The 27,590-nt window shown below is 43.7% G+C and overlaps 1 protein-coding gene and 2 long non-coding RNA genes across 5 annotated transcripts in view; 2 read left to right on the top strand and 1 right to left on the bottom strand.

The window, feature by feature from the left end:
- Positions 1–447: 447 nt before the first annotated feature.
- LOC115178195 (zinc finger protein 658B-like) overlaps positions 448–27,590 on the bottom strand; it is a 1,063,446-nt gene continuing 1,036,303 nt past the window's right edge. Inside the window, exons 1-3 of one of the 2 annotated variants that reach the window (XM_029739285.1) lie at positions 16,583–16,776; positions 3,577–3,730; positions 448–3,305 (exon numbers count right to left, since the gene is read on the bottom strand). In XM_029739285.1, the coding sequence (XP_029595145.1) occupies positions 1,486–3,305; positions 3,577–3,730; positions 16,583–16,591 (1,983 nt within the window). In that variant the 5' untranslated portion in view covers positions 16,592–16,776 and the 3' untranslated portion in view covers positions 448–1,485. Of the gene's footprint in view, positions 3,306–3,576; positions 3,731–16,582; positions 16,777–27,590 lie in introns of those variants that run through there. The other variant, XM_029739286.1, reaches the window with a different exon arrangement.
- LOC115178243 (uncharacterized) overlaps positions 17,503–27,590 on the top strand; it is a 37,934-nt gene continuing 27,846 nt past the window's right edge. Inside the window, exons 1-2 of one of the 2 annotated variants that reach the window (XR_003872572.1) lie at positions 17,503–17,894; positions 18,205–18,267. This is a non-coding gene — a long non-coding RNA (uncharacterized LOC115178243). The remainder of the gene's footprint in view (positions 17,895–18,204; positions 18,268–27,590) is intronic. The other variant, XR_003872573.1, reaches the window with a different exon arrangement.
- Positions 21,555–24,718, top strand: LOC115178244 (uncharacterized). The gene is made up of 5 exons (XR_003872575.1): positions 21,555–21,747; positions 22,187–22,297; positions 22,578–22,649; positions 23,117–23,185; positions 24,589–24,718. It is a non-coding gene; the product is annotated as an uncharacterized LOC115178244 (long non-coding RNA).

Below are 27,590 nucleotides of genomic sequence, written 5' to 3' on the forward strand. Positions count from 1 at the left end.
TCCATTGACAGCTGTCACATTTATATTTCAACATATAACATGTCTTTACCCTCATATTGTCAATATGTCTCATATCAAATGGAAGTGTTTTTTTTATGTTTAAGGTAGCTGGAAGAGTTAGAAAAATCAGCCAATGGCGAGAAATGTCAAACTACACAAACAATCTAAGATGACAGAAAAGTGAACAATCAAATATGATCACTTGTCTTAAAGGGATAGTTTTTCACTTGTCTTAAAGGGATAGTTTTATGGTTTTAGCTTTTCATCCAAACCAAGTTTTACTACGCTGGTTATTTAGCAACAACTCTAATCTCCTGGCTCTTTGTTGCAATATAGTTGAGATGGATGGAACCAGTTTGAGATGCATTTACAATGAGGAAGGAGCGAGAAGGGCAGACCTCTTGTCCTATACTTTAAAACATTCAATTAACCTTCTTTACACACACATGGTTATATTAAAGCTTTATTAGTTAGGCTGTCTCATACACATGGCTATATCAAAGGCTGTCTCATTGACAGGTAAAATATGAACTGCAGTATACAAACAAGAGAAGGAAAGAAGAAGAGAACATCTATTCTGATAGCAGCCAAGTTGAATGGTAGACAGGCTTGACCATGGTAGACAGGGTTGATCATGGTGAGTTGGATGGTGGACAGGGTTGATCATGGTGAGTTGGATGGTGGACGGGGTTGATCATGGTGAGTTGGATGGTGGACGGGGTTGATCATGGTGATGGTGAGTTGGATGGTAGACGGGGTTGATCATGGTGAGTTGGATGGTAGACGGGGTTGATCATGGTGAGTTGGATGGTGGACAGGGTTGATCATGGTGATGGTGAGTTGGATGGTAGACGGGGTTGATCATGGTGAGTTGGATGGTAGACGGGGTTGATCATGGTGAGTTGGATGGTGGACAGGGTTGATCATGGTGAGTTGGATGGTGGACAGGGTTGATCATGCTGACGGTGAGTTAGATGGTAGACAGGGTTGATCATGCTGACGGTGAGTTAGATGGTAGACAGGGGTGATCATGGTGAGTTAGATGGTAGACAGGGGTGATCATGGTGAGTTAGATGGTAGACAGGGGTGATCATGGTGAGTTAGATGGTAGACAGGGTTGATCATTTTAAAAACGGACCCTTGCCTTATCCCAAAGGACAGACTTGCCTGAAACTTGCAGAGAGATGGGGAGGAGCTACCTCCCTGCTTTCTCTGAGCTGACCAATCCACTGTTAACTTGTCATGAATCATTTTAATGACCGGTATACGCCCACACCATTCTGTTGTTGGGGTACGCCCACACCATTCAAAACACAGACTATTTCACTCATATTGTAATTAATAGAAATGTGGAATTAAATGGACAGTTATTTAAAGTTTCCTTGTTACACCAAGCATGGCCACATTTAAGAAAGCTCACCCTGCACGGCTTCTCTCCGCCAGTCTACCATTAACTGTTTTGAGCTAAAAACTAAAATGGAAAGGTTACCCACCAGTGTGGTGTTTTCTCTTGTGTCCAGCCAGGGTTCCTGACTGACTGAACCTCTTCCCACACTGATCACAGCCAAAAGGCTTCTCTCCAGTGTGTGTTCTCTTGTGTCCAGCCAGGCTTCCTGACTGAGCGAACCTCTTCCCACACTGATCACAGCCAAAAGGCTTCTCTCCCGTGTGTGTTCGCAGGTGCACTTTTAAATCCCCTGAAGTAGTACAACGCAGCCCACAGTCTGAGCAGTGGTAAGGCTTTTCGCCAGTGTGTATTCGCTGGTGTAAAATCAACTGCCCAGACTGAGCAAATCTTTTCCCACAGTCAGAGCAGTGGAATGGTTTCTCTCCTGTGTGTGTTCTCTTGTGTCTTTTAAGTCCGCCTGAAGTGGTTAAGCTCATTCCACAGTCAGAGCAGTGGTAAGGCTTCTCTCCTGTGTGTGTTCTCTGGTGTAATTTTAAACCTCCTGACCCGACAAAGCTTTTCCCACAGTCGGCACAATGGTAAGACTTCTCTCCTGTGTGTGTTCTCTGGTGCGATTTTAAATGGTATGACCTGCGAAAGCTTGTCCCACAGTCGGTACAATGGTAAGGCCTCTCTCCAGTGTGGGTTCGAAGGTGTGAAGCCAGACTTCCTGATGTAACAAAACTTTTGCCACATACATCACAGTTATAAGGCTTCTCTCCTGTGTGTACTCTCTGATGTACCTTCAGGTGACTTGAATTAATAAAGCTCATTCCACAGTCTGAGCAGTGGTATGGTTTCTCTCCAGTGTGTGTTCTCCGGTGTACAGTCAAGTGTGCTGACTGAGCGAATCTCTTCCCACACTGATCACAGCTAAAAGGCTTCTCGCCTGTGTGTGTCCGCTGGTGCACCATCAGTCCATCTAATCTAGCAAAACTCTTACTACAGCTGAAGCAGTAGTAAGGTTTCTCACCTGTGTGTGTTCGCTGGTGCAGCTCTAAACCCCTTGATGCTGAAAAGTTACTTCCACAATCTGAACAGTGGTGAAGCTTCTGGCCTAGGTGTCTGCGCTGGTGTGTTTTCAGGTTGCTTGCCTGAGTAAAACTCTTCCCGCAGTCCGAACAGTGGTAAGGCTTCTCTCCAGTGTGTATTCTCTGGTGTTGTATCAGGGAGTCTAAGCTAGTAAATCTCTTCCCACATTGATCACAGCTGTACGGTTTCTCTCCTGTGTGTATGCGCTGGTGCTTTATCAGATTTCTTGAATGAGAAAAACTCTTCCCACAGTCAGAGCAGTGGTAAGGCTTCTCTCCGGTGTGTGTTCTCTGGTGCACCTTATTACCCTGTGATGTTGAAAAGCTCTTCTCACAGACAAAGCAGTGATAAGGCTTCTCTTGTGTGTGTGTCCGCAGATGAATTTTCAGGTTGCCTAATTGAACAAAACTCTTCCCACAGTCTGTGCAGTGAAACGGTTTTTCTCCTGTGTGTATTCGTTGGTGAATTGTCAGGGCTCCTGACTTTGTGAATCTCCCCCCACATTGATCACAGCTAAAAGGTTTCTCTCCTGTGCGGGTCAGCTGGTGTTTTGTTAGGTTTCCTACTTGCGAAATACTTATTCCGCAGTCTGAAGAGCTATAAGGTTTCTCTCCAGGATGAATTCTCTGGTGTGTTTTAAGTTTTGCTGAAGAGGTGAAACTCTTTCCACAGTCAGAGCAGTGGTGAGGTTTCTTCCCTGTAAGTCTCTGCTGGTGTTTGAGGTGTTCTGATCTGGAGAGACTGTTCTCTGCCTCGTCAGCATCATGTTGGTTAGCCTCCCCAGATATGCCTCTTCTACTGAGAGAGCGACGGTTACGGCTGTCCCCTGTGAAACAACGACAGACAGTTAGGGTTCCTTCTTCATATCGAAGACAGACCAAGGCCCAGCTTTTCAAACTCTTGTGATCGGATTTTAGCATTTCGGATCGGTTAAAATCGTCAATGTAACCAATGGGGTAGGATTGCTTCTAATGATTCTACATTTTAAGAAGGTTAGTGATTGTATTGAATGTTAATTAAGAACATCTAGGGAGTGTCCCAAAATAGAACATCTAGGGAGTGTCCCAAAATAAATGTATGTAAGAGCATAAACCCACTCAGCCCCGTTGTTTTCCTGCAGTCCACCAGCAGCACAGACAGCCTCTTCAGACCCAGCAGTAAGGGGCTACCAGGAGAGGCACGACCTGGGGACCCCGGGAGGGTGAAGGGGGAGAAGGGTTGGAGGGAGGAGGGGGGTGCGATAGATGTTTCCTGTAAATCCAAAAAAAGAGGACAGTGAAGTTCTCATGTTAGTTCACTACAGGGTAAAACACAATAATGATCTAATCTTAGATCTGACTGATCTTTGTTCAGTTTAGATTATATTGGTGGCGGCACCATAGTATTAATACAATAATACATTTATTGCATACAGTGGGGCAAAAAAGTATTTAGTCAGCCACCAATTGTGCAAGTTCTCCCACTTAAAAAGATGAGGCCTGTAATTTTCATCATAGGTACACGTCAACTACGACAGACAAAATGAGAAGAATTTTTTTTCCAGAAAATCACATTGTAGGATTTTTTATGAATTTATTTGCAGATTATGGTGGAAAATAAGTATTTGGTCACCTACAAAAAAAGTAAGATTTCTGGCTCTCACAGACCTGTAACTTCTTCGTTAAGAGGCTCCTCTGTCCTCCACTCGTTACCTGTATTAATGGCACCTGTTTGAACTTGTTATCAGTATAAAAGACACCTGTCCACAACCTCAAACAGTCACACTCCAAACTCCACTATGGCCAAGACCAAAGAGCTGTCAAAGGACACCAGAAACAAAATTGTAGACCTGCACCAGGCTGGGAAGACTGAATCTGCAATAGGTAAGCAGCTTGGTTTGAAGAAATCAACTGTGGGAGCAATTATTAGGAAATGGAAGACATACAAGACCACTGATAATCTCCCTCGATCTGGGGCTCCACGCAAGATCTCACCCCGTGGGGTCAAAATGATCACAAGAACGGTGAGCAAAAATCCCAGAACCACAAGGGGGGACCTAGTGAATGACTTGCAGAGAACTGGGACCAAAGTAACAAAGCCTACCATCAGTATCACACTACGCCGCAAGGGACTCAAATCCTACAGTGCCAGACGTGTCCCCCTGCTTAAGCCAGTACATGTCCAGGCCCGTCTGAAGTTTGCTAGAGAGCATTTGGATGACCCAGAAGAGGATTGGGAGAATGTCATATGGTCAGATGAAACCAAAATATAACTTTTTGGTAAAAACTCAACTCGTCGTGTTTGGAGGACAAAGAATGCTGAGTTGCATCCAAAGGACACCATACCTACTGTGAAGCATGGGGGTGGAAACATCGTGCTTTGGGGCTGTTTTTCTGCAAAGGGACCAGGACGACTGATCCGTGTAAAGGAAAGAATGAATGGGGCCATGTATCGTGAGATTTTGAGTGAAAACCTCCTTCCATCAGCAAGGGCATTGAAGATGAAACGTGGCTGGGTCTTTCAGCATGACAATGATCCCAAACACACCGCCCGGGCAACGAAGGAGTGGCTTCGTAAGAAGCATTTCAAGGTCCTGGAGTGGCCTAGCCAGTCTCCAGATCTCAACCCCATAGAAAATCTTTGGAGGGAGTTGAAAGTCCGTGTTGCCCAGCGACAGCCCCAAAACATCACTGCTCTAGAGGAGATCTGCATGGAGGAATGGGCCAAAATACCAGCAACAGTGTGTGAAAACCTTGTGAAGACTTACAGAAAACATTTGACCTGTGTCATTGCCAACAAAGGGTATATAACAAAGTATTGAGATAAACTTTTGTTATTGACCAAATACTTGTTATTGACCAAATTCATTAAAAATCCTACAATGTGATTTTCTGGAATTTTTTTCTTCTCATTTTGTCATAGCTGACGTGAACCTATGATAAATTACATGCCTCATCTTTTTAAGTGGGAGAACTTGCACAATTGGTGGCTGACTAAATACTTTTTTGCCCCACTGTGTGTGTGTGTGTGTGTGTGTGTGTGTGTGTGTGTGTGTACACACACACACACACACACACACACACACACACACACACACACACTTTCCTAATATAAGTGCTTTTATAATAATACTTGATTAGTACAAACACTTCTTATTACAGATACATGGCTTTTGGTGCCTATATTAATTTAACTAAAAAGGTACACATTTTCTGCTTACGTTCTGTTTTTACATGTCCAGTGGTTAACTCTGTTGACCCAGCTCTGTTCATTCACCAGAGCTCAGCCTTTATTCTGCTTATACATGTCTATTAATTAACCCTATGTTGATTCTGCTCACTATTTCTGGGAAAAGAGTCTAGATACTGGAAATTCTCCAACACTGTTCCCCTAGGTCAGGGATGCCAGAGACCAATTATAATATGCTTTACCCAGGCCACGTGCTGTTCCCCTAGGTCAGGGATGCCAGAGACCAATTATAATATGCTTTACCCAGGCCACGTGCTGTTCCCCTAGGTCAGGGATGCCAGAGACCAATTATAATATGCTTTACCCAGGCCACGTGCTGTTCCCCTAGGTCAGGGATGCCAGAGACCAATTATAATATGCTTTACCCAGGCCACGTGCTGTTCCCCTAGGTCAGGGATGCCAGAGACCAATTATAATATGCTTTACCCAGGCCACGTGCTGTTCCCCTAGGTCAGGGATGCCAGAGACCAATTATAATATGCTTTACCCAGGCCACGTGCTGTTCCCCTAGGTCAGGGATGCCAGAGACCAATTATAATATGCTTTACCCAGGCCACGTGCTGTTCCCCTAGGTCAGGGATGCCAGAGACCAATTATAATATGCTTTACCCAGGCCACGTGCTGTTCCCCTAGGTCAGGGATGCCAGAGGCCAATTATAATATGCTTTACCCAGGCCACGTGCTGTTCCCCTAGGTCAGGGATGCCAGAGACCAATTATAATATGCTTTACCCAGACCACGTGCTGTTCCCCTAGGTCAGGGATGCCAGAGACCAATTATAATATGCTTTACCCAGGCCACGTGCTGTTCCCCTAGGTCAGGGATGCCAGAGACCAATTATAATATGCTTTACCCAGGCCACGTGCTGTTCCCCTAGGTCAGGGATGCCAGAGACCAATTATAATATGCTACAGTAGGCCTCTGCAACAAGTACCAAAATAAAATAGATTTTAAGCAAATGTCTGGTTCCAACAACTTGAGCCATCTGTTATAAAAACCCATTTGTCAGTCATGAATATAAGGAATCCATAATGTGTTTGTTTACATTGATAATCATGTGTCAAATGAATCATCATTTTTATAAAAACATCACGACTAGTCATTTGATTATAAACCAATGTACTGACACTGCTAACTGCTAGCTTGCCTGCCCCGGTCTGCTAACCCCGGTCTGCCAACTGCTTGCTTGCTAACCCGGTCCGCTAACTGCTAGCGCTAACTGCTAGCTTGCCAGCCCCGTTCTGCTAACTGCTAGCTTGTTTAGCCCCGGCCTACTAACTGTTAGCATCGGCCTGCTAACTGTCTGAATCGCCATGTCCCCAGTCAGCCCAACCACTCACTGGACCCATATGTTGGCTACGCATGCCTCTCTCTAATATCAATATGCCTCGTCCATTACTGTCCTGGTTAGTGATTACTGTCTTATTTCACTGTAGAGCCTCTAGCCCCGCTCAATATGCCTTAACCAACGATGTTGTTCCACCTCCTACATATGCGATGACATCACCTGGTTTAAACGTCTCTAGAGACTATATCTCTCTCATCATTACTCAATGCCTAGGTTTACCTCCAATGTACTCACATCCTACCTTACCTTTGTCTGTACACTATGCCTTGAATCTATGCTATCGTGCCCAGAAACCTGCTCCTTTTACTCTCTTTTCTGAACGTGCATTTGTTGACTTCTGTAACCATAAAAGCCTTGGTTTCATGCATGTTAACATTAGAAGCCTACTCCCTAAGTTTGTTTTACTCACTCCATTAGCACACTCTGCCAACCCGGATGTCTTAGCCGTGTCTGAATCCTGGCTTAGGAAAACCACCAAAAACCCTGAAATCTCCATTGCTAACTATAACATTTTCTGCCAAGACAGAACTGCCAAAGGGGGCAGTGTTGCAATCTACTGCAAAGATAGCCTGCAGAGTTCTGTATTACTATCCAAGTCTGTACCCAAACAATTCGAGCTTCTACTTCTAAAAATTCACCTTTCCAGAAACAAGTCTCTCACTGCTGCCGCTTGCTATAGACCTCCCTCTGCCCCCAGCTGTGCCCTCGATACCATATGTGAATTGATTGCCCCCCCATCTATCTTCTGAGCTTGTGCTACTAGGTGACCTAAACTGGGACATGCTTAAAACCTGTTAGGGCTAGGGGGCAGTATTTACACGGCCGGATAAAAAACGTACCCGATTTAACCTGGTTACTACTCCTGCCCAGTAACTAGAATATGCATATAATTGTTGGCTTTGGATAGAAAACACCCTAAAGTTTCTAAAACTGTTTGAATGGTGTCTGTGAGTATAACAGAACTCATATGGCAGGCAAAAACCTGAGAAGATTTCATGCAGGAAGTGGCCTGTCTGACAAGGTGTCGTTCTTCTTGTCTCTGTTTATTGAAGAGTGAGGATCTTAGCTGTAACGTGACACTTCTTACGGCTCCCATAGGCTCTCAGAGCCCGGGAAAAAGCTGAACGATGACGAGGCAGCCTCTGGCTGAAACACATTATCGCCTTTGCCAAGTGGCCGATCAGAGGACAAAGGGCTTAGGCTCGTGCCCGAGTTGACCCCATGCTGTATTTTCTTTCGTCTGTTTACCTAATTGCAGATTCCCGGTCGGAATATTATCGCTTTTTTACGAGAAAAATGGCATAAAAATTGATTTTAAACAGCGGTTGACATGCTTCGAAGTACGGTAATGAAATATTTAGAAATCTTTTGTCACGAAATGCGCCGTGTGCGTGACCCTTATTTACCATTCGGATAGTGTCTTGAACGCACGAACAAAACGCCGCTGTTGGAACATAACTATGGATTATTTTGGACCAAGCCAACATTTGTTATTGAAGTAGAAGTCCTGGGAGTGCATTCTGACGAAGAACAGGAAAGGTAATCAAACTTTTCTAATAGTAAATCGGAGTTTGGTGAAGGCTAAACTTGCTGGGTGTCTAAATAGCTAGCCCTGTGATGCCGGGCTGCTATCTACTGAGAATATTGTAAAATGTGCTTTCACCGAAAAGCTATTTTAAAATCGGACATATCGAGTGCATAGAGGAGTTCTGTATCTATAATTCCTAAAATAATTGTTATGCTTTTTGTGAACGTTTATCGTGAGTAATTTAGTAAATTGTTTGTAAATTCGCCGGAAGTTTGCGGGGGGTATGCTAGTTCTGAACGTCACATGCTAATGTAAAAAGCTGGTTTTTGATATAAATATGAACTTGATTGAACAAAACATGCATGTATTGTATAACATAATGTCCTAGGTGTGTCATCTGATGAAGATCAAAGGTTAGTGCTGCATTTAGCTGTCTTCTGGGTTTTTGTGACATTATATGCTAGCTTGAAAAATGGGTGTCTGATTATTTCTGGCTGGGTACTCTGCTGACATAATCTAATGTTTTGCGTTCGTTGTAAAGCCTTTTTGAAATCGGACAGTGTGGTTAGATTAACGAGAGTCTTGTCTTTAAAATGCTGTAAAATAGTCATATGTTTGAGAAATTGAAGTAATAGCATTTCTAAGGTATTTGAATATCGCGCCACAGGATTCAACTGGCTGTTGCGTAGGTGGGACGATTTGGTGCCACCTGCCCTAGAGAGGTTAACACCCCGGCCATCCTACAATCTAAGCTTGATGCCCTCAATCTCACACAAATTATCAATGAACCTACCAGGTACAACCCCAAATCCGTAAACACGGGCACCCTTATAGATGTCATCCTAACTAACTCGCCCTCCAAATACACCTCTGCTGTTTTCAATCAATCAAGATCTCAGCGATCATTGCCTCAATGCCTGCATCCGTAATGGGTCTGCGACCAAACGACCACCCCTCATCACTGTCAAAGGCTCCCTAAAACACTTCTGCGAGCAGGCCTTTCTAATCAACCTGGCCGGGGTATCCTGGAATGACATTGACCTCATCCCATCAGTAGATGATGCCTGGCTATTCTTTAAAAGTGCCTTCCTCACCATCTTAAATAAGCATGCCCCACTCAAAAAATGTAGAACTAGGAATAGATATAGTCCTTGGTTCACTCAAAGACCTGTCTGCCCTTGACCAGCACAAAAACATCCTGTGGCATTCTGCATTAGCATCGAATAGTCCCCGTGATATGCAACTTTTCAGGGAAGTTGGGAACAAATATACACAGGCAGTTAGAAAAGCTAAGGCTAGCTTTTCAAACAGAAATTTGCATCCTGTAGTACTAACTCAACATAGTTCTGGGACACTGTAAAGTCCATGGAGAATAAGAGCACCTCCTCCCAGATGCTCACTGCTCTGAGGCTAGGAAACACTTACCACCGATACATCCACAATAATTGAGAATTTCAATAAGCATTTCTCTACGGCTGGCCATGCTTTCCACCTGGCTACCCCTACCCCGGTCAACTGCCCGGCACCCTCCACAGCAACCTGCCAAAGCCCCCACCATTTCTCCTTCACCCAAATCCAGATAGCTGATGTTCTGAAAGAGCTGCAAAATCTGGACCCATACAAATCAGCCGGGCTAGACAATCTGGACCCTCTCTTTCTAAAATGATCTGCCGAAATTGTTGCAACCCCTATTACTAGCCTGTTCAACCTCTTTCGTATCGTCTGAGATTCCCAAAGATTGGAAAGCTGCCGCGGTCATCCCCCTCTTCAAAGGGGGTGACACTAGACACAAACTGCTACAGACCTATATCTATCCTACACTGTCTTTCTAAGGTCTTCGAAGGCCAAGTTAGCAAACAGATTACCGACCATTTCGAATCCCACCGTACCTTCTCCGCTTTGCAATCTGGTTTCAGGGCTGGTCATGGGTGCACCTCAGCCACGCTCAAGGTCCTAAACGACATCATAACCGCCATTGATAAGAGACATTACTGTGCAGCCGTATTCATCGACCTGGCCAAGGCTTTCGACTCTGTCAATCACCACATTCTTATTGGCAGACTCGACAGCCTTGGTTTGTCAAATGATTGCCTCACCTGGTTTACCAACTACTTCTCTGATAGAGTTCAGTGTGTCAAATCGAAGGGCCTGTTGTCCGGACCACTGGCAGTCTCTATGGGTGTGCCACAGGGTTCAATTCCCGGGCCGACTCTCTTCTCTGTATACATCAAGGATGTTGCTCTTGCGCCTGGTTATTCTCTGATCCACCTCTACGCAGACGACACCATTCTGTATACTTCTAGTCCCTCTTTGGACACTGTTAACTAACCTCCAGACGAGCTTCAATGCCATACAACTCTCCTTCCGTGGCCTCCAACTGCTCTTAAATGCAAGTAAAACTAAATGCATGCTATTCAATCGATCACTGCCCGCACCTGCTCGCCCGTCCAGCGTCACTACTCTGGACGACTCTGACTTAGAATACGTGGACAACTACAAATACCTGGGTGTCTGGTTAGACTGTAAACTCTCCTTCCAGACTCACATTAAGCATCTCCAATCCAAAATTAAATCTAGAATCGGCTTCCTATATCGCAACAAAGCATCCTTCACTCATGCTGCCAAACATACCCTCGAAAAACTGACCATCCTACCGATCCTTGACTTCGGTGATGGAGGCTATTTTATAGATGACAACACTCTTACTCAACAAACTGGATGCAGTCTATCACAGTGCCATCCGTTTTGTCACCAAAGCCCCATACACTACCCACCATTGCGACCTGTACGCTCTCGTTGGTTGGCCCTCGCTTCATACTCGTCGCCAAACCCACTGGCTACAAGTTATCTACAAGTCTCTGCTAGGTAAAGCCCCGCCTTATCTCAGCTCACTGGTCACCATAGCAGCACCCACTCGTAGTATGCGCTCCAGCAGGTATATCTCACTGGTCACCCCCAAAGCCAATTCCTCCTTTGGTTGTCTTTCCTTCCAGTTCTCTGCTGCCAATGACTGGAACGAACTGCAAAAATCTCTGAAGCTAGAGACTCATATCTCCCTCACTAGCTTTAAGCACCAGCTGTCAGAGCAGCTCACAGATCACTGCACCTGTACATAGGCTGTTTACAGATGGGCTATGTACCTACCTCATCCCCATACTGTATTTATTTATCTTGCTCCTTTGCACCCCAGTATCCCTACTTGCACATTCATCTTCTGCACATGTACCATTCCAGTGTTTAATTGCTGTATTGTAATTACTTCGCCACCATGGCCTTTTATTGCCTTAACTTACCTCATTTGCACTCACTGTATATAGACTTTGTTTTCTTTTGTTCTACTGTATTATTGACTGTATGTTTTGTTTATTCCATGTGTAACTCTGTGTTGTTGTATGTGTCGAATTGCTATGCTTTATCTTGGCCAGGTCGCAGTTGCAAATGAGAACTTGTTCTCAACTAGCCTACCTGGTTAATTTTTGACGGGCTCGTCCCGTATGCGGGACGGACATCCAGTGAAAAATCCTATCGCCATTAGCATAACGAAATGTAATATATATATTTTTTCAAATATAGGACTGTTATATCGTTTTATAGATACACCTCTCCTGAATCAAACCACGTTGTCCGATTTCAAAAAGGCTTTACAGCAACAGCAAAACATTAGATTATGTTAGAGGAGTATATCGTAAAAGTAGCCACATAGCCATTTTCCGACCAACCACATGCATCACAAATAACCAAAAAACAGCTAAATGTAGCACTAACCTTTGACAATCTTCATCAGATGACACTCCTAGGACATCATGTTACACAATACATGCATTCTTTTGTTCGATAAAGTTCATATTTATATATAAAAACAGCATTTTACATCGGTGCGTAACGTTGACTAACTATTTTCCCTCAAATGCATCCGGTAAAACAGCGCTACAATTTACTAAATTTCTATTCGAAAACATTTTTAAAATGTAATTTTGTCATTCTAAGATTTATAGATTAATATCTCTTGAAAGCACCTGTAATGCCAGATTTAAAAATAACTTTACTGGGTAATCACACTTTGCGATAAAAGGGGATGCGATACTCAGAAAATAGGCTAGCAATACAGGTCAGCGCCATCTTGGAACAATCGCATATCAAATCTAGTCTTGTATACTATTGTCAATAATCCCTTACCTTTGATTATCTTCATCAGAAAGCACTTCCAGGAATCCACAACAAATGTATTTTCGTTCGAAAAAGTTAATCCTTTATGTTCCAATAGCTTTATGTTCCAATAGCTTTTGGTGCAGCTGAAGGCTGCACCAAAAGTTCCGTCGTGCGCGGGACTCCTCTTTTGAAAAAATGCATTTTTTATTTTATTTAGGTTCGTTCAAACATGTCAAACGTTGTATAACATAAATCTTTAGGGCCTTTTTCAACCAGAGCTCCAATAAGATTCAAGGGGGACGATGGCATTGTCTTTCAAAACGTTTCGAAAGGGGAGGGTAGCCAGGGGCACCGGCGTCAAAATGGTGATGGCCCTCTCCGTGTGACCACGTTCCACAGCGTCTCATTCAGTCAGTTTTCACAGTAGAAGGCTCAAATCACTTTGTAAAGACTAGGGACATCTAGTGGAAGCAATAGGAAGTGCTCAATGAACCATTGCTCACTGTGTGATTTACAGGCAAGGTGATGAAGTTGAGTCCGCAATTCAGAATTCCACTTCCTGTTTCAATATGTCTCGGGGTTTTGACTGCCATATGAGTTCTGTTATACTCAGACACCATTCAAACAGTTTTAGAAACTTTAGGGTGTTTTCTATCCACAAGTATTAATTATATGCATATCCTAGCTTCTGAGTTTGAGTAGGAGGCCGTTTAAAATGGGCACGAATTTTTTTCAAAAATCGCTGTAGCGCCCCCTATCCTAGGCGACCGTCAAGAGGTTTTAAATAAAGGTGAAATAAAATTGTAAAAATAAAGATTATGAAAATTCAGAACCATCGATGGTGTGTCTAGACTTTGCTTCACTTGCTCCGGGGTGAAGCCTCCCCTAACTAGCCTACAGATGTAGGATCAGCGTGCGCTTTCCCAATCCTAACTAACTATTAGAGTGAAACATGCAAAAACTTCACCCTACACCTACTTCCTCGGACATCACGAACTAGGTTGACTTCAAGTTAAACTTTGTTTGGTGGCCGGTACATTCTGTTCTTTCCGAAAGAATAAAACAAAGTAACCAGCTAAACTACACAATTAAAAAAATAAATCTAAACTCACCTGATTCATTGTAGAAACTTTTGTTTGGTTATGGTTGATTGCAGAGTTCAGGAGAAGTTAACCAGATGATAAGGTTTATGTCTAGTCTACTGACCTTGTAGATTAGGGAGGTAGAGGACCGAGACGTTACATTTCAACACGTTACTCTCTGCCTAACACCATGCCCAGACCGGACGTGCGTGCAAATTGATTTTGTCCCCACACACTAAAAGCAATCACGACATGCAGGTTGAAATATCAAAAACTCTGAACCAATTATAATAATTTGGGCGACAGGTCGAACAGCATTAAACATTTATGGCAATTTAAATTAGCTAGCTTGCAGTTGCTAGCTAATTTGTCCTGGGATATACATTGACTTATTTTATCTGAAATGCACAAGGTCCTCTACTCCGACAATTAATCCACACACATAAACCGGTCAACCGAATTGTTTCTCGTCATCTCTCCTCCTTCCAGGCTTTTTCTTCCCGATCTCAGTTCATCTTTCAATCACCCACGTGGGTATAACCAATGAGATGGCACGTGGGTATCTGCTTCTATATACCAATGAGGAGATGGGAGAGGCAGGACTTGCACCGGCGTTCAGTGTCACAAATAGAACTGACTTCTATTTTGGCGCTTGGCAACGCAGACGCTCGTTGGCGCGAGCGAGCAGTGTGGGTGCAATGATTGAATAACATGCACGTTGTACATTTATTTTGCAACGCTCGCGTCAGTGTGGTCAGCAATGTAAAGTCACAAGAGAAAATGGAGAATAGAGACGGACTCCACTTTCACTGCAGTTCGACTGAAACATAGGACTTCGGCCAACATACAAATAATAGTCCAGCCGTAGGCTTCTGCTTGGCTCATTTTCAAAAGTTAACGTCCGATAGCATTTTAACATTCCTCCTTTGTTCCATCACGTTGTCTAGTCTTATACTCTGCACGGAGCGTCAAGTAAAGGGGGGGCTATAATACACAGAGCTGTTGTCTTGCGGCCTTGAAAGGGTCCTGCACTCCCCTGATAAAGACAGCTAACAGACCCGTAGTCCACTCCCACAGCAACAGGAATTTTGTGTTGTAGCAAATGTGTTTCATGAAATACATGCACCAGATGTTACCAGGCAGTATAACATGACGGTGCCAAAATCTTACCAATCCATGCATTATTCCACTAACTATGACTGAGTGCAAAACATGTTTTCCATCATGTATGTTTCAGAGTGCTGTGGGGGGGGGGCTTTGATAGGATATAAGAGTGCTGTGGGGGGGGGGCTTTGATAGGATATAAGAGTGCTGTGGGGGGGGGGCTTTGATAGGATATAACAAGAGTGCTGTGGGGGGGCTTTGATAGGATATAACAAGAGTGCTGTGGGGGGGGGCTTTGATAGGATATAACAAGAGTGCTGTGGGGGGGGCTTTGATAGGATATAACAGAGTACTGTGGGGGGGGGCTTTGATAGGATATAACAAGAGTGCTGTGGGGGGGGCTTTGATAGGATATAACAAGAGTGCTGTGGGGGGGGGGCTTTGATAGGATATAACAAGAGTGCTGTGGGGGGGGGCTTTGATAGGATATAACAGAGTACTGTGGGGGGGGGCTTTGATAGGATATAACAGAGTGCTGTGTGGGGGGGGGCTTTGAAGTGCTGTGGGGGGGGGGCTTTGATAGGATATAACAGAGTGCTGTGGGGGGGGGGGCTTTGATAGGATATAACAGAGTGCTGTGGGAGGGGCTTTGATAGGATATAACAGAGTGCTGTGGGGGGGGCTTTGATAGGATATAACAGAGTGCTGTGGGGGGGGGGGGGGGGGGCTTTGATAGGATATAACAGAGTACTGTGGGGGGGTTGATAGGATATAACAGAGTGCTGTGGGGGGGGGGGCTTTGATAGGATATAACAGAGTGCTGTGTGGGGGGGGGGGCTTTGATAGGATATAACAGAGTGCTGTGTGGGGGGGGGGCTTTGATAGGATATAACAGAGTGCTGTGGGGGGGGGGGGGGCTTTGATAGGATATAACAGAGTGCTGTGTGGGGGGGGGGCTTTGATAGGATATAACAGAGTGCTGTGGGGGGGGGGGGCTTTGATAGGATATAACAGAGTGCTGTGGGGGGGGGGGCTTTGATAGGATATAACAGAGTGCTGTGTGGGGGGGGGGGCTTTGATAGGATATAACAGTGCTGTGGGGGGGGGGGGGGGGGTGCTATCAAAGCCACAGCATTCCACAGATATGTGACCAACAGATCCATATCCATATTCCCAGTCATATAAAAACTATAGATAGGGGCCTAATGAATTGACGAATTTCCTCAAATGAAGTGTAACTCAGTAAAATCTATTAAATTGTTGCATGTTGAGTTTATATTTTTTGTTCTGTATACTTGGTTTTGTACACCAGCTTCAAAACACAATATTGTTGGTTATTGAAAATATATTTCACAGTGGTTTAGATGGTACAATGATTCTCTACCCTATGCGTGCTTCTTTTGTCACACTTTTATGCACATGGCCTCTTTTAACTTTCAGCATGCGACTTCACAGTGAAATGGTTGCTTACGAACCTTCCCAACCAAATACATTATTTTCATGTACACAAACAGCATAAAGGTCAATAGCATTTCGCTACACCCACAATAATGTTGTATGTGACCCATAGTATTTGTTTTGACCGTTAAACGTGTGCTGTGTAAAAGCAGGAAGTAGGCTACAAAGACCCCTTGTCTTAAATGTTTAAATGTATATAAACTTACCTGATTCATTGTAGATTCTTCCGTTTATGGTCGATTGCAGAGTTCAGGCGAAGTTAACCAGATGGGAATGTTTATGTCTAGTCTACTGACTTTGTAGATTAGGGAGGTAGAGGTCCGAGACTTTATATTTGAACATGTGGCTCTCTGCCAAAAATCACAAGACAAAAGAGCCGAAGCTTCGCCTTCACTTCCGGTGTTGTACAGAAAAGCCCCACCCCTGCCAGAATTCTACGCACTCAATTCTTCATTGCTGCGACTTGTTGCCAGTTTAGTCTACATTTCACTGATCTTAGTAGCAGAAATATTTTTTTTTTATTTGTGTCCTTCAAGGCAGCTGTCAATGATCATGTTAGGCTGCGTTTCATTTTAGATTTTTTTTATGTCGGTTTGATCGCACTAGTAATGTCTGTAGTTTTCGGTTTGGCTATTTGTTTCAAGTGTATTAGTCTATAAATACATCGCTTCGCCAAAAATCGTCATCTCTCCCATGTCTTATTCCAGCCCAGCCTCACATTCAATTATCAATTCGTGCGTTTTTGTGCAATTTTGTGTGCTTCAATTCGTTCGAAAATACACTAATTTGTGCTACTTAATTCGTGCGAAAAGACACGAATTTAACCAGTAGACGACACACAAGCCTTTGCAACAACCATAGACGCGATCACCTGTATTTCATTATTTATTTATTTTACGTTATGAATATATATATATATTTTTTAATCCCTATTAAAACATTGTGGTTGTATGCCTATATGTACTGTTTTCGACTTTTCAGTATAGTATGAATGTAAGCAATGCATGATGGGTAATGGTGTTTTATTTGGTTGTAGTTCCATATATTTCTTTCAAAATACAAACGTGTAAACCATTTTTATTGACCAGAATGTAACTGAAAATACAATGTCAGCCTTGTCATTGTCCATCAATACCAAAACATTTTTTCGTATAACATTTGGGGAAACGTAAAATTACCAAAACGTTAACCCGTAATAAAGCTATGGTGGAATTGTACTATGAGCTGGCTGAGTGTAAGCACCTTTTCACTAGAAACTTTCTTGTGTTCAAATTACCGTCAGTGCGAAATTGCTAGAAAGCTTTCGTATTTCCACTTGGCTGCACCTACCGTTATGAGAACGATAAATCAAGTGCAATACCTGCGTCGACCTGTGATGAGAGCAAAACACCGGAAAGCTTCTCCGCTACCGGAAAGTTACAAGAAGAACAAGAATGGTTACCTCATCCGGTCATGTGACATTTGTTGTTTATAGATTTTTCGCCCACACCAAATGTCTGGACCCTGGACAGATAACAGGTAGGTCGCCAGTTCGTCCCTTGTTGTCAGAAATACAGCATACATACACATTTGTTTAAAGTGTTTGGTTTAAAAAACGTGTTAAACCGGTAAGGAAGGTTACTTAAGGTGAATAAAGAAAGTTGCATAGACAACATAGAATGTGTGGATATTTTTGTTGCATTACTTGCGTATATTTGGATATCATTCTCACTTATTATTTTAGCCACCTATACATTAGGCTATATATTCCCCTTTTTCCTCTTTGCATCTTGAAAGAAATACACATTGCCACTTAATCTGTATTCATCTTGTGACTTCTCCTTGGAAGGACAGAGGGACCCTAGGAAGGACGTAAAGGAGTTGATGAAATCCTGTTAAGACAGACAATCAGGTGAGAGGAGGTCCTGACTAGTCTATAATCTAAATTGATCGAAACCTGTAGACACTGTAGCCTTTAACCTCTACGGGCCACGGTGGCAGTATTGAGCATTTTGAAAAAAATACGTGCCCATTTTTAACTGCCTCCTACACCAACTCAGAAGCTAGGATATGCATATTATTAACACATTCGGATAGAAAACACTCTGAATTTTCTAAAACAGTTTGAATGGTGTCTGTAAGTATAACAAAACTCATATTGCAGGCAAAAACCTGAGAAAAATAGATTTTAAAAAAATGAGAATTTTGTGGCTGTACTATTTAGTGTCATTGTTTATTAGATACCATAGTGAGAAAGGATTCAGTTCGCAACTCCTACGGATTCCACTAGATGTCAGCGATCTTTACAAAGTTGTTTGAAGCTTCCATGATTAACAGGGAGCAAATAAGAATGCATTGAAGTTGACGTCCGTGGGATGTCGTCACTTCCATTATGGCCTGCACCTGCGCAATCATGAGACACGGGACATTTTTCAAAAACGTTTTTCTAGACACAGGTGAGGTCGGGTTGAAACATTACTGATGTTTCACGTTAAAAATGGCTCTAAAGATTGATGCTAAACAACGTTTGACATGTTTGAACAAACATAAATAGATTATTTTTGTAACTTTTTAACTTTTTGCCGTGACTTCACACACCCCCCCCGCGCTACTTTTTAGTAGCCACCGAAGCGCTAACAACATGGAACAACTTGGAGTTCTTTGGACATCAATTATGAACTTTGTCAAAAGAAACCACATTTGTTGTGGACCTGGAATTCCTGGAACTGCCAATGGATGAAGATAATCAAAGGTAATGGATTATTGACAATAGTATTATTGATATTACATGGTTACAAGATGATGCTAAGCTAATTAGGCTAGCTTATTGTTCTTAGCACAGCACCTGGTTTATTGCAACTTGTGATTTCCCAGTAAAGTTATTTTGAAATCTGGCAAGACAGTATCATTTACGAAATGTTAAACTATAATTATTTGAATGACAATATTATAATTTACCAATGTTTTCGAATAGTAATTTTGAAAATTGTAACGTTGTTCACCGGAAGCATTTCAGAGAAGAAAAAAATCAGAATTTCACAGCTACTGTAAAATGCGGTTTTTGGATATAAATATGAACTTGATGGAACAAAAAATGCATGTATTGTATAACATAATGTCCTAGGAGTGTCATCTGATGGAGATTGTCAAAGGTTGGTGCATAATTTTAGCTGGTTTCTGCTTTTGGTGACGCCTGACCTTGAATTGAAAATGGATGTTTGTACTTTTGTGGCTATGTACTGTCCTAACATAATCTAACTTTATGCTTTTGCCGTAAAGCCTCTTTGAAAATCGGACAATGTGGTTAGATTAAGGAGATGTTTATCTTTTAAATGGTGTAAAATAGTTGATTGTTTGAGAAATTGAAATTATTAGATTTTTGATGTTTTGAATTTCCAGCCTTGCTAGCAATCCCGTCTCAGGGTTCATTGCTAACCCGTGGCCTCAACAGGACTGAAGTTGCACACATGTCATAGAACAACATGAACAAGGAAGTGACAGACTAATAGTGCATTGTTGGTAAATGGTGACAGACTGACTGATCTGCAAGTAATAATAGATATGTATTTGTTATGCAAAGTGATTTGTAGATCAGTCAGTCTGCATGTGGAGGAGGATGAAAACCTTTAGTGACGTGCAGGACATAGTAAAACACATGCTATCAATGACATGCAGCTTTTCTCATAGACAGGGGAGGTTACTACAGTCGTGGCCAAAAGTTTTGAGAATGACACAAATATTAATTTCCACAAAGTTTGCTGCTTCAGTGTCTTTAGATATTTTTGTCAGATGTTACTATGGAATACTGAAGTATAATTACAAGCATTTCATAAGTGTCAAAGGATTTTACTGACAATTACATGAAGTTGATGCTTAGAGTCAATATTTGCAGTGTTGACCTTTTTCAATACCTCTGCAATCCGCCCTGGCATGCTGTCAATTAACTTCTGGGCCACATCCTGACTGATGGCAGCCCATTCTTGCATAATCAATGCTTGGAGATTGTCAGAATTTGTGGGTTTTTGTTTGTCCACCCGTCTCTTGAGGATTGACCACAAGTTCTCAATGGGATTAAGGTCTTGGGAGTTTCCTGGCCATGGACCCAAAATATCTATGTTTTGTTCCCCGAGCCACTTAGTAATCACTTTTGCCTTATGGCAAGATGCTCCATCATGCTGGAAAAGGCATTGTTCATCACCAAACTGTTCCTGGTTGGTTGGGAGAAGTTACTCTTGGAGGATGTGTTGGTACCATTCTTTATTCATGGCTGTGTTCTTAGGCAAAATTGTGAGTGAGCCCACTCCCTTGGCTGAGAAGCAACCCCACACATGAATGGTCTCAGGATGCTTTACTGTTGGCATGACACAGGACTGATGGTAGCGCTCACCTTGTCTTCTCCGGACAAGCTTTTTTCCAGATGTCCCAAACAATCGGAAAGGGGATTCATCAGAGAAAATGACTTTACCCCAGTCCTCAGCAGTCCAATCCCTGTACCTTTTGCAGAATATCAGTCTGTCCCTGATGTTTTTCCTGGAGAGAAGTGGCTTCTTTGCTGCCCTTCTTGACACCAGGCCATCCTCCAAAAGTCTTCGCCTCACTGTGCGTGCAGATTCACTCACACCTGCCTGCTGCCATTCCTGAGCAAGCTCTGTACTGGTGGTGCCCCGATCCCGCAGCTGAATCAACTTTAGGAGACGGTCCTGGCGCTTGCTGGACTTTCTTGGGCGCCCTGAAGCCTTCTTCATAACAATTGAACCGCTCTCCTTGAAATTCTTGATGATCCGATAAATGGTTGATTTAGGTGCAATCTTACTGGCAGCAATATCCTTGCCTGTGAAGCCCTTTTTGTGCAAAGCAATGATGACGGCACGTGTTTCCTTGCAGGTAACCATGTTTGACAGAGGAAGAACAATGATTCCAAGCACCACCCTCCTTTTGAAGCTTCCAGTCTGTTATTCAAACTCAATCAGCATGACAGAGTGATCTCCAGCCTTGTCCTCGTCAACACTCACACCTGTGTTAACGAGAGAATCACTGACATGATGTCAGCTGGTCCTTTTGTGGCAGGGCTGAAATGCAGTGGAAATGTTTTTGGGGGATTCAAAGAGGGACTTTGCAATTAATTGCAATTCATCTGATCACTCTTCATAACATTCTGGAGTATATGCAAGTTGCCATCATACAAACCGAGGCAGCAGACTTTGTGAAAATTAATATTTGTGTCATTCTCAAAACGTTTGGCCACGACTGTATGTGAAGGAATGTGTTAGGATTGGAAGTTGCGTCTTTATGTTTCTTTTGAGATGGTATGGCCTCTGAGGACCCCCAAGACCAACTGGAGGAGGCCATTAACGAGGCAAAAAGGCTGGCTGAGGAGCTCAACCCAGAACGGGTAATGTAACAAGTCGTACATTACCGGTAATATAACCCCTATAGCTCCCATACGTGCATAAATATTCCCAACACAACCCCAGCACCACAGCGTTATGATTTATCATTGCTTTTTGTTTGTCAAAGTAGACCCCACATGGCACAAATGTGAATTTAAACGTAGACTCCGTGATATGACCTGAACACGGGCATCAATGGTATTGCCCATTGAGGCACAAGGGTGCACTTGTTAGCATCCTTGTGAACTTCTACACATGTTAGCTGTGTGAGTGAGCCAGAACGTGGGTCTGAACTGCAGGTGCCTTTCCTCAGCTGACAAATCACTTCACCTTATGTGTAAATAACAGTATTGCTTGTGCTCCATATGTGCACAAGCAAGCCATGCTTGTTGGAGACTTTTATTAGTGGGCCAGCCATGATAATTGAAATGCATTTTTTAGGAAAATAAGAAGAAAAAGACAAACAAGGGATTAGGTTCAGATGGAGACAAAGGGATGAGAGAGGACAGATTGTTCCTCAAACCAGGAAGGCAACTACATCCACTTCTGTTGGTTTCCTCCCGTCTAGGTGTTTAATTTTATTGGTCCCTGATCTGACTTTTTCCTTTTAAACATACTGTATCATAGCATATCAAACGTTTGTTGCCGTGCCATAGGCCGGTCTAATGCCATCTACCCACAGCACATAATACATTACATGCAGATCTGATCCCACCTTTCCCTGTCTCTAACTGTTGTCTGTCTCTGATGAAAATACATATTTAACGAAAGGAGAGTCAGAATTCCAGCAAATCTTTTGAATTAAAAAACTTTTTATTTCAATTTTTTTCAGCTCCAAGGGCCAGTACATCGAGAGCCAGACTAGTGCAACATTTTGGGCCAGTCACTGAGGAGGAAGAATCAGGTATTGATGAGCAATTGAATATATTAATCTATACAATTCCTTGTTATTCAGTGGCCTTGTAATTAATTTAGTGTGTTTTTATTCAGTAGTTGAAACGATAACAAAACACACTCCCCTCCCCTGTTTTGGTTAAAATTCTGAGTGATGGGGTTGGCGAAATGTAACCACTTTCAATTTATTGACAGAGCTATTATTGCAATAACTTACCATCAATGTAATTCAAATAATAGTTTTAACCATGTTTTAAGGCTATACAGTGTTTTTTTTTACATTTACTTTGTTTGCAAACATTGACTAAAACAAGCTTATAGTTTGGGTTCTGATGGGTTATGACAGTTGAATTAAACTAATGAGGCATTAATAAGTTATAATCTTCTAGAATCAATGGGTATATATCATTAATATAAATCCAAAAATGGCTTTATCAACTTCTGAAAGCCCCTTTTAAGTCTAATCCTTTTTTGCAGATCTTATTTTAGACACAAGGACCAGTGGATTGGAATCCACTCCAGTTTTAAACATTGATGAAGAAATAGGTATGTTTAAATTGTTTTACTTTCAAAATAGGGGTCATCTTGGTGTTACTGAATTATACTGCACTACATCTTATTTTGACAGTGATGCAACATTTTTTAAATGTGGCTCAAGTCTCCAGAATTTCAGATTTGAGATCAAATGTTTGATATGAGGTTACAGTACAGAATGTCAACTTTTATTTCAGGGTATTTTCAGACTTTTCTGATTTACCGTTTCGAAATGAAAACACTTTATGTCTAGTTGCAAGTTTTATTAGTCGTATGTACAGGACACTGATGGTAACACCATCCAACGAAATGCTTACTTGCAGGTAGCTTCTCGACAAAGCAATTCAAAATGCTGGAGTATAGAGACAAATTCAACATTTTAGAATCACTGTCCAAATACTTGTGTAGGGGAGTGCAATAACAACATCCTGGCAGAGCTTTTTCCTGCACATTTCCTTTAATATGAAGCAATCTGCCATTCCACATTATGGAATTAATCTTAGTTGGATTCATTCAAATCCACTATTGGAATGTTTACATAGTGTCGTTCCTTTAGCAACCACTGTCTGTAATTGTGGAAGCTGGAAGTATTTGCCTTTGAGGAGAGTTTACTCTGTCGTCAAAATACACCGAGTGTACAAAATATTCCTAGTATTGAGTTGCACTCCCTTTTGCCCTCAGAACAGCCTCAATTCGTCAGGGCATGGACTCTACAAGGTGTCGAAAGCGTTCCACAGGGATGCTGGCCCATGTTGACTCAAATGCTTCCCACAGTTGTATCAAGTTGGCTGGATGTCCTTTGGGTGGTGGACCATTCTTGATACACACGGGTAAATGTGGATCGTGAAAAACCCAGCATCGTTGCAGTTCTTGACACAAACCTTTGGACCTGGCACCTACTACCTGGCACCTGGCACCCTTTCAAAGGCACTTAATTATTTTGTCTTGCCCAGTCACCCTCTGAATGGCACACGTACACAATCCATGTCTCAGTTGTCTCAAGGCTTAAACGTCCTCCTTTAATCTGTCTCCTCCTCTTTGTCTACACTGAAGCGGATTTAGCAGGTGACATCAATAAGGGATCATAGCTTTCACCTGGTCAGTTTGTCAGGGAAAGAGAATGTTTTGTACACTCAGTGTGTTTTTGCTGTTTTAAGAACATTCAGAATTTCTATTCGACGATGGGATCAAGTTCTAGTGTTTGATATTCCAATTTAGACTTTCCTCAAGATTTTGGTCTGCCCTGTAATTGAATTTACTGTAGAATCAAAGCTGAGGTTTTTGGCTTGTCACACCATAGATTGTGCAGAGATATATTTGCTGTCACCTACTTACAGCCCTATGTGCGTTTTAATAGATTAATTATATAATATTCTTAATTTAATCCTTTTCCCATTTTTGTGTTTTCAAAAAAGCAATACTTCATCGAGAAATGAACATCCTCCTAGCTGACTTAGAAGATGCTGAGTGTTCAAATCCTGCTGTGCCTGGTGCATCACACAGTTGGAGTGTGAGGAAGGAACTCTCACAGGATAGGTGGAGGGAGTCCAGGCCTGAGATCGTAGATTCTCTGCTGGCTGCAGAGCATGCTTCTCAGAAGATCTGTCAGTCATGCAATGTGAAAAGGGCTATTCTGCCATGTAGAGACTGTCTGCTGAAACAGCTTTACTGCGAAGACTGCGATGTCTCTACACATGCAAAGTCCCCCTTGCACAACAGACAGTCCATGATGGAGGGGTTCTACACGCCCCGTCCTCCAACTACAGCCATATCTCTCCACACTGATGGAGGGGTTCTACACGCCCCGTCCTCCAACTACAGCCATATCTCTCCACACTGATGGAGGGGTTCTACATGCCCCTTCCTCCAACTACAGCCATATCTCTCCACGGTGATGGAGGGGTTCTACATGCCCCTTCCTCCTACTACAGCCATATCTCTCCACGGTGATGGAGGGGTTCTACACGCCCCTTCCTCCAACTACAGCCATATCTCTCCACGGTGATGGAGGGGTTCTACACACCTTCCTCCTACTACAGCCATATCTCTCCACGCTGATGGAGGGGTTCTACACACCTTCCTCCTACTACAGCCATATCTCTCCACACTGATGGAGGGGTTCTACACACCTTCCTCCTACTACAGCCATATCTCTCCATGGTGATGGAGGGGTTCTACACACCTTCCTCCTACTACAGCCATATCTCTCCACGCTGATGGAGGGGTTCTACACACCTTCCTCCTACTACAGCCATATCTCTCCACGCTGATGGAGGGGTTCTACACACCTTCCTCCTACTACAGCCATATCTCTCCACACTGATGGAGGGGTTCTACACACCTTCCTCCTACTACAGCCATATCTCTCCACGCTGATGGAGGGGTTCTACACACCTTCCTCCTACTACAGCCATATCTCTCCACGCTGATGGAGGGGTTCTACACACCTTCCTCCTACTACAGCCATATCTCTCCACGCTGATGGAGGGGTTCTACACACCTTCCTCCTACTACAGCCATATCTCTCCACGGTGATGGAGGGGTTCTACATGCCCCTTCCTCCTACTACAGCCATATCTCTCCACGGTGATGGAGGGGTTCTACACACCTTCCTCCAACTACAGCCATATCTCTCCACGGTGATGGAGGGGTTCTACATGCCCCTTCCTCCAACTACAGCCATATCTCTCCACGGTGATGGAGGGGTTCTACACACCTTCCTCCTACTACAGCCATATCTCTCCACGGTGATGGAGGGGTTCTACATGCCCCTTCCTCCAACCACCTCCATATCTCTCCACGGTGATGGAGGGGTTCTACATGCCCCTTCCTCCTACTACAGCCATATCTCTCCACACTGATGGAGGGGTTCTACACACCTTCCTCCAACCACCTCCATATCTCTCCACGGTGATGGAGGGGTTCTACATGCCCCTTCCTCCAACCACCTCCATATCTCTCCACGGTGATGGAGGGGTTCTACATGCCCCTTCCTCCAACTACAGCCATATCTCTCCACACTGATGGAGGGGTTCTACATGCCCCTTCCTCCTACTACAGCCATATCTCTCCACACTGATGGAGGGGTTCTACACGCCCCTTCCTCCTACTACAGCCATATCTCTCCACGGTGATGGAGGGGTTCTACACTCCCCTTCCTCCTACTACAGCCATATCTCTCCACGGTGATGGAGGGGTTCTACACACCTTCCTCCAACTACAGCCATATCTCTCCACGGTGATGGAGGGGTTCTACATGCCCCTTCCTCCTACTACAGCCATATCTCTCCACGCTGATGGAGGGGTTCTACACACCTTCCTCCAACTACAGCCATATCTCTCCACGGTGATGGAGGGGTTCTACATGCCCCTTCCTCCAACTACAGCCATATCTCTCCACAGTGATGGAGCACCTTCCTCCTACTACAGCCATATCTCTCCACACTGATGGAGGGGTTCTACACACCTTCCTCCTACTACAGCCATATCTCTCCACGGTGATGGAGGGGTTCTACATGCCCCTTCCTCCTACTACAGCCATATCTCTCCACGGTGATGGAGGGGTTCTACATGCCCCTTCCTCCTACTACAGCCATATCTCTCCACGGTGATGGAGGGGTTCTACATGCCCCTTCCTCCAACTACAGCCATATCTCTCCACGGTGATGGAGGGGTTCTACATGCCCCTTCCTCCTACTACAGCCATATCTCTCCACGGTGATGGAGGGGTTCTACACGCCCCTTCCTCCAACTACAGCCATATCTCTCCACGGTGATGGAGGGGTTCTACACACCTTCCTCCTACTACAGCCATATCTCTCCACGCTGATGGAGGGGTTCTACACACCTTCCTCCTACTACAGCCATATCTCTCCACACTGATGGAGGGGTTCTACACACCTTCCTCCTACTACAGCCATATCTCTCCATGGTGATGGAGGGGTTCTACACACCTTCCTCCTACTACAGCCATATCTCTCCACGCTGATGGAGGGGTTCTACACACCTTCCTCCTACTACAGCCATATCTCTCCACGCTGATGGAGGGGTTCTACACACCTTCCTCCTACTACAGCCATATCTCTCCACACTGATGGAGGGGTTCTACACACCTTCCTCCTACTACAGCCATATCTCTCCACGCTGATGGAGGGGTTCTACACACCTTCCTCCTACTACAGCCATATCTCTCCACGCTGATGGAGGGGTCTACACACCTTCCTCCTACTACAGCCATATCTCTCCACGCTGATGGAGGGGTTCTACACACCTTCCTCCTACTACAGCCATATCTCTCCACGGTGATGGAGGGGTTCTACATGCCCCTTCCTCCAACTACAGCCATATCTCTCCACGGTGATGGAGGGGTTCTACACACCTTCCTCCAACTACAGCCATATCTCTCCACGGTGATGGA

The sequence above is a fragment of the Salmo trutta genome, chromosome 38, assembly GCF_901001165.1.
Source record: "Salmo trutta chromosome 38, fSalTru1.1, whole genome shotgun sequence".
Lineage (NCBI taxonomy): Eukaryota > Metazoa > Chordata > Actinopteri > Salmoniformes > Salmonidae > Salmo > Salmo trutta.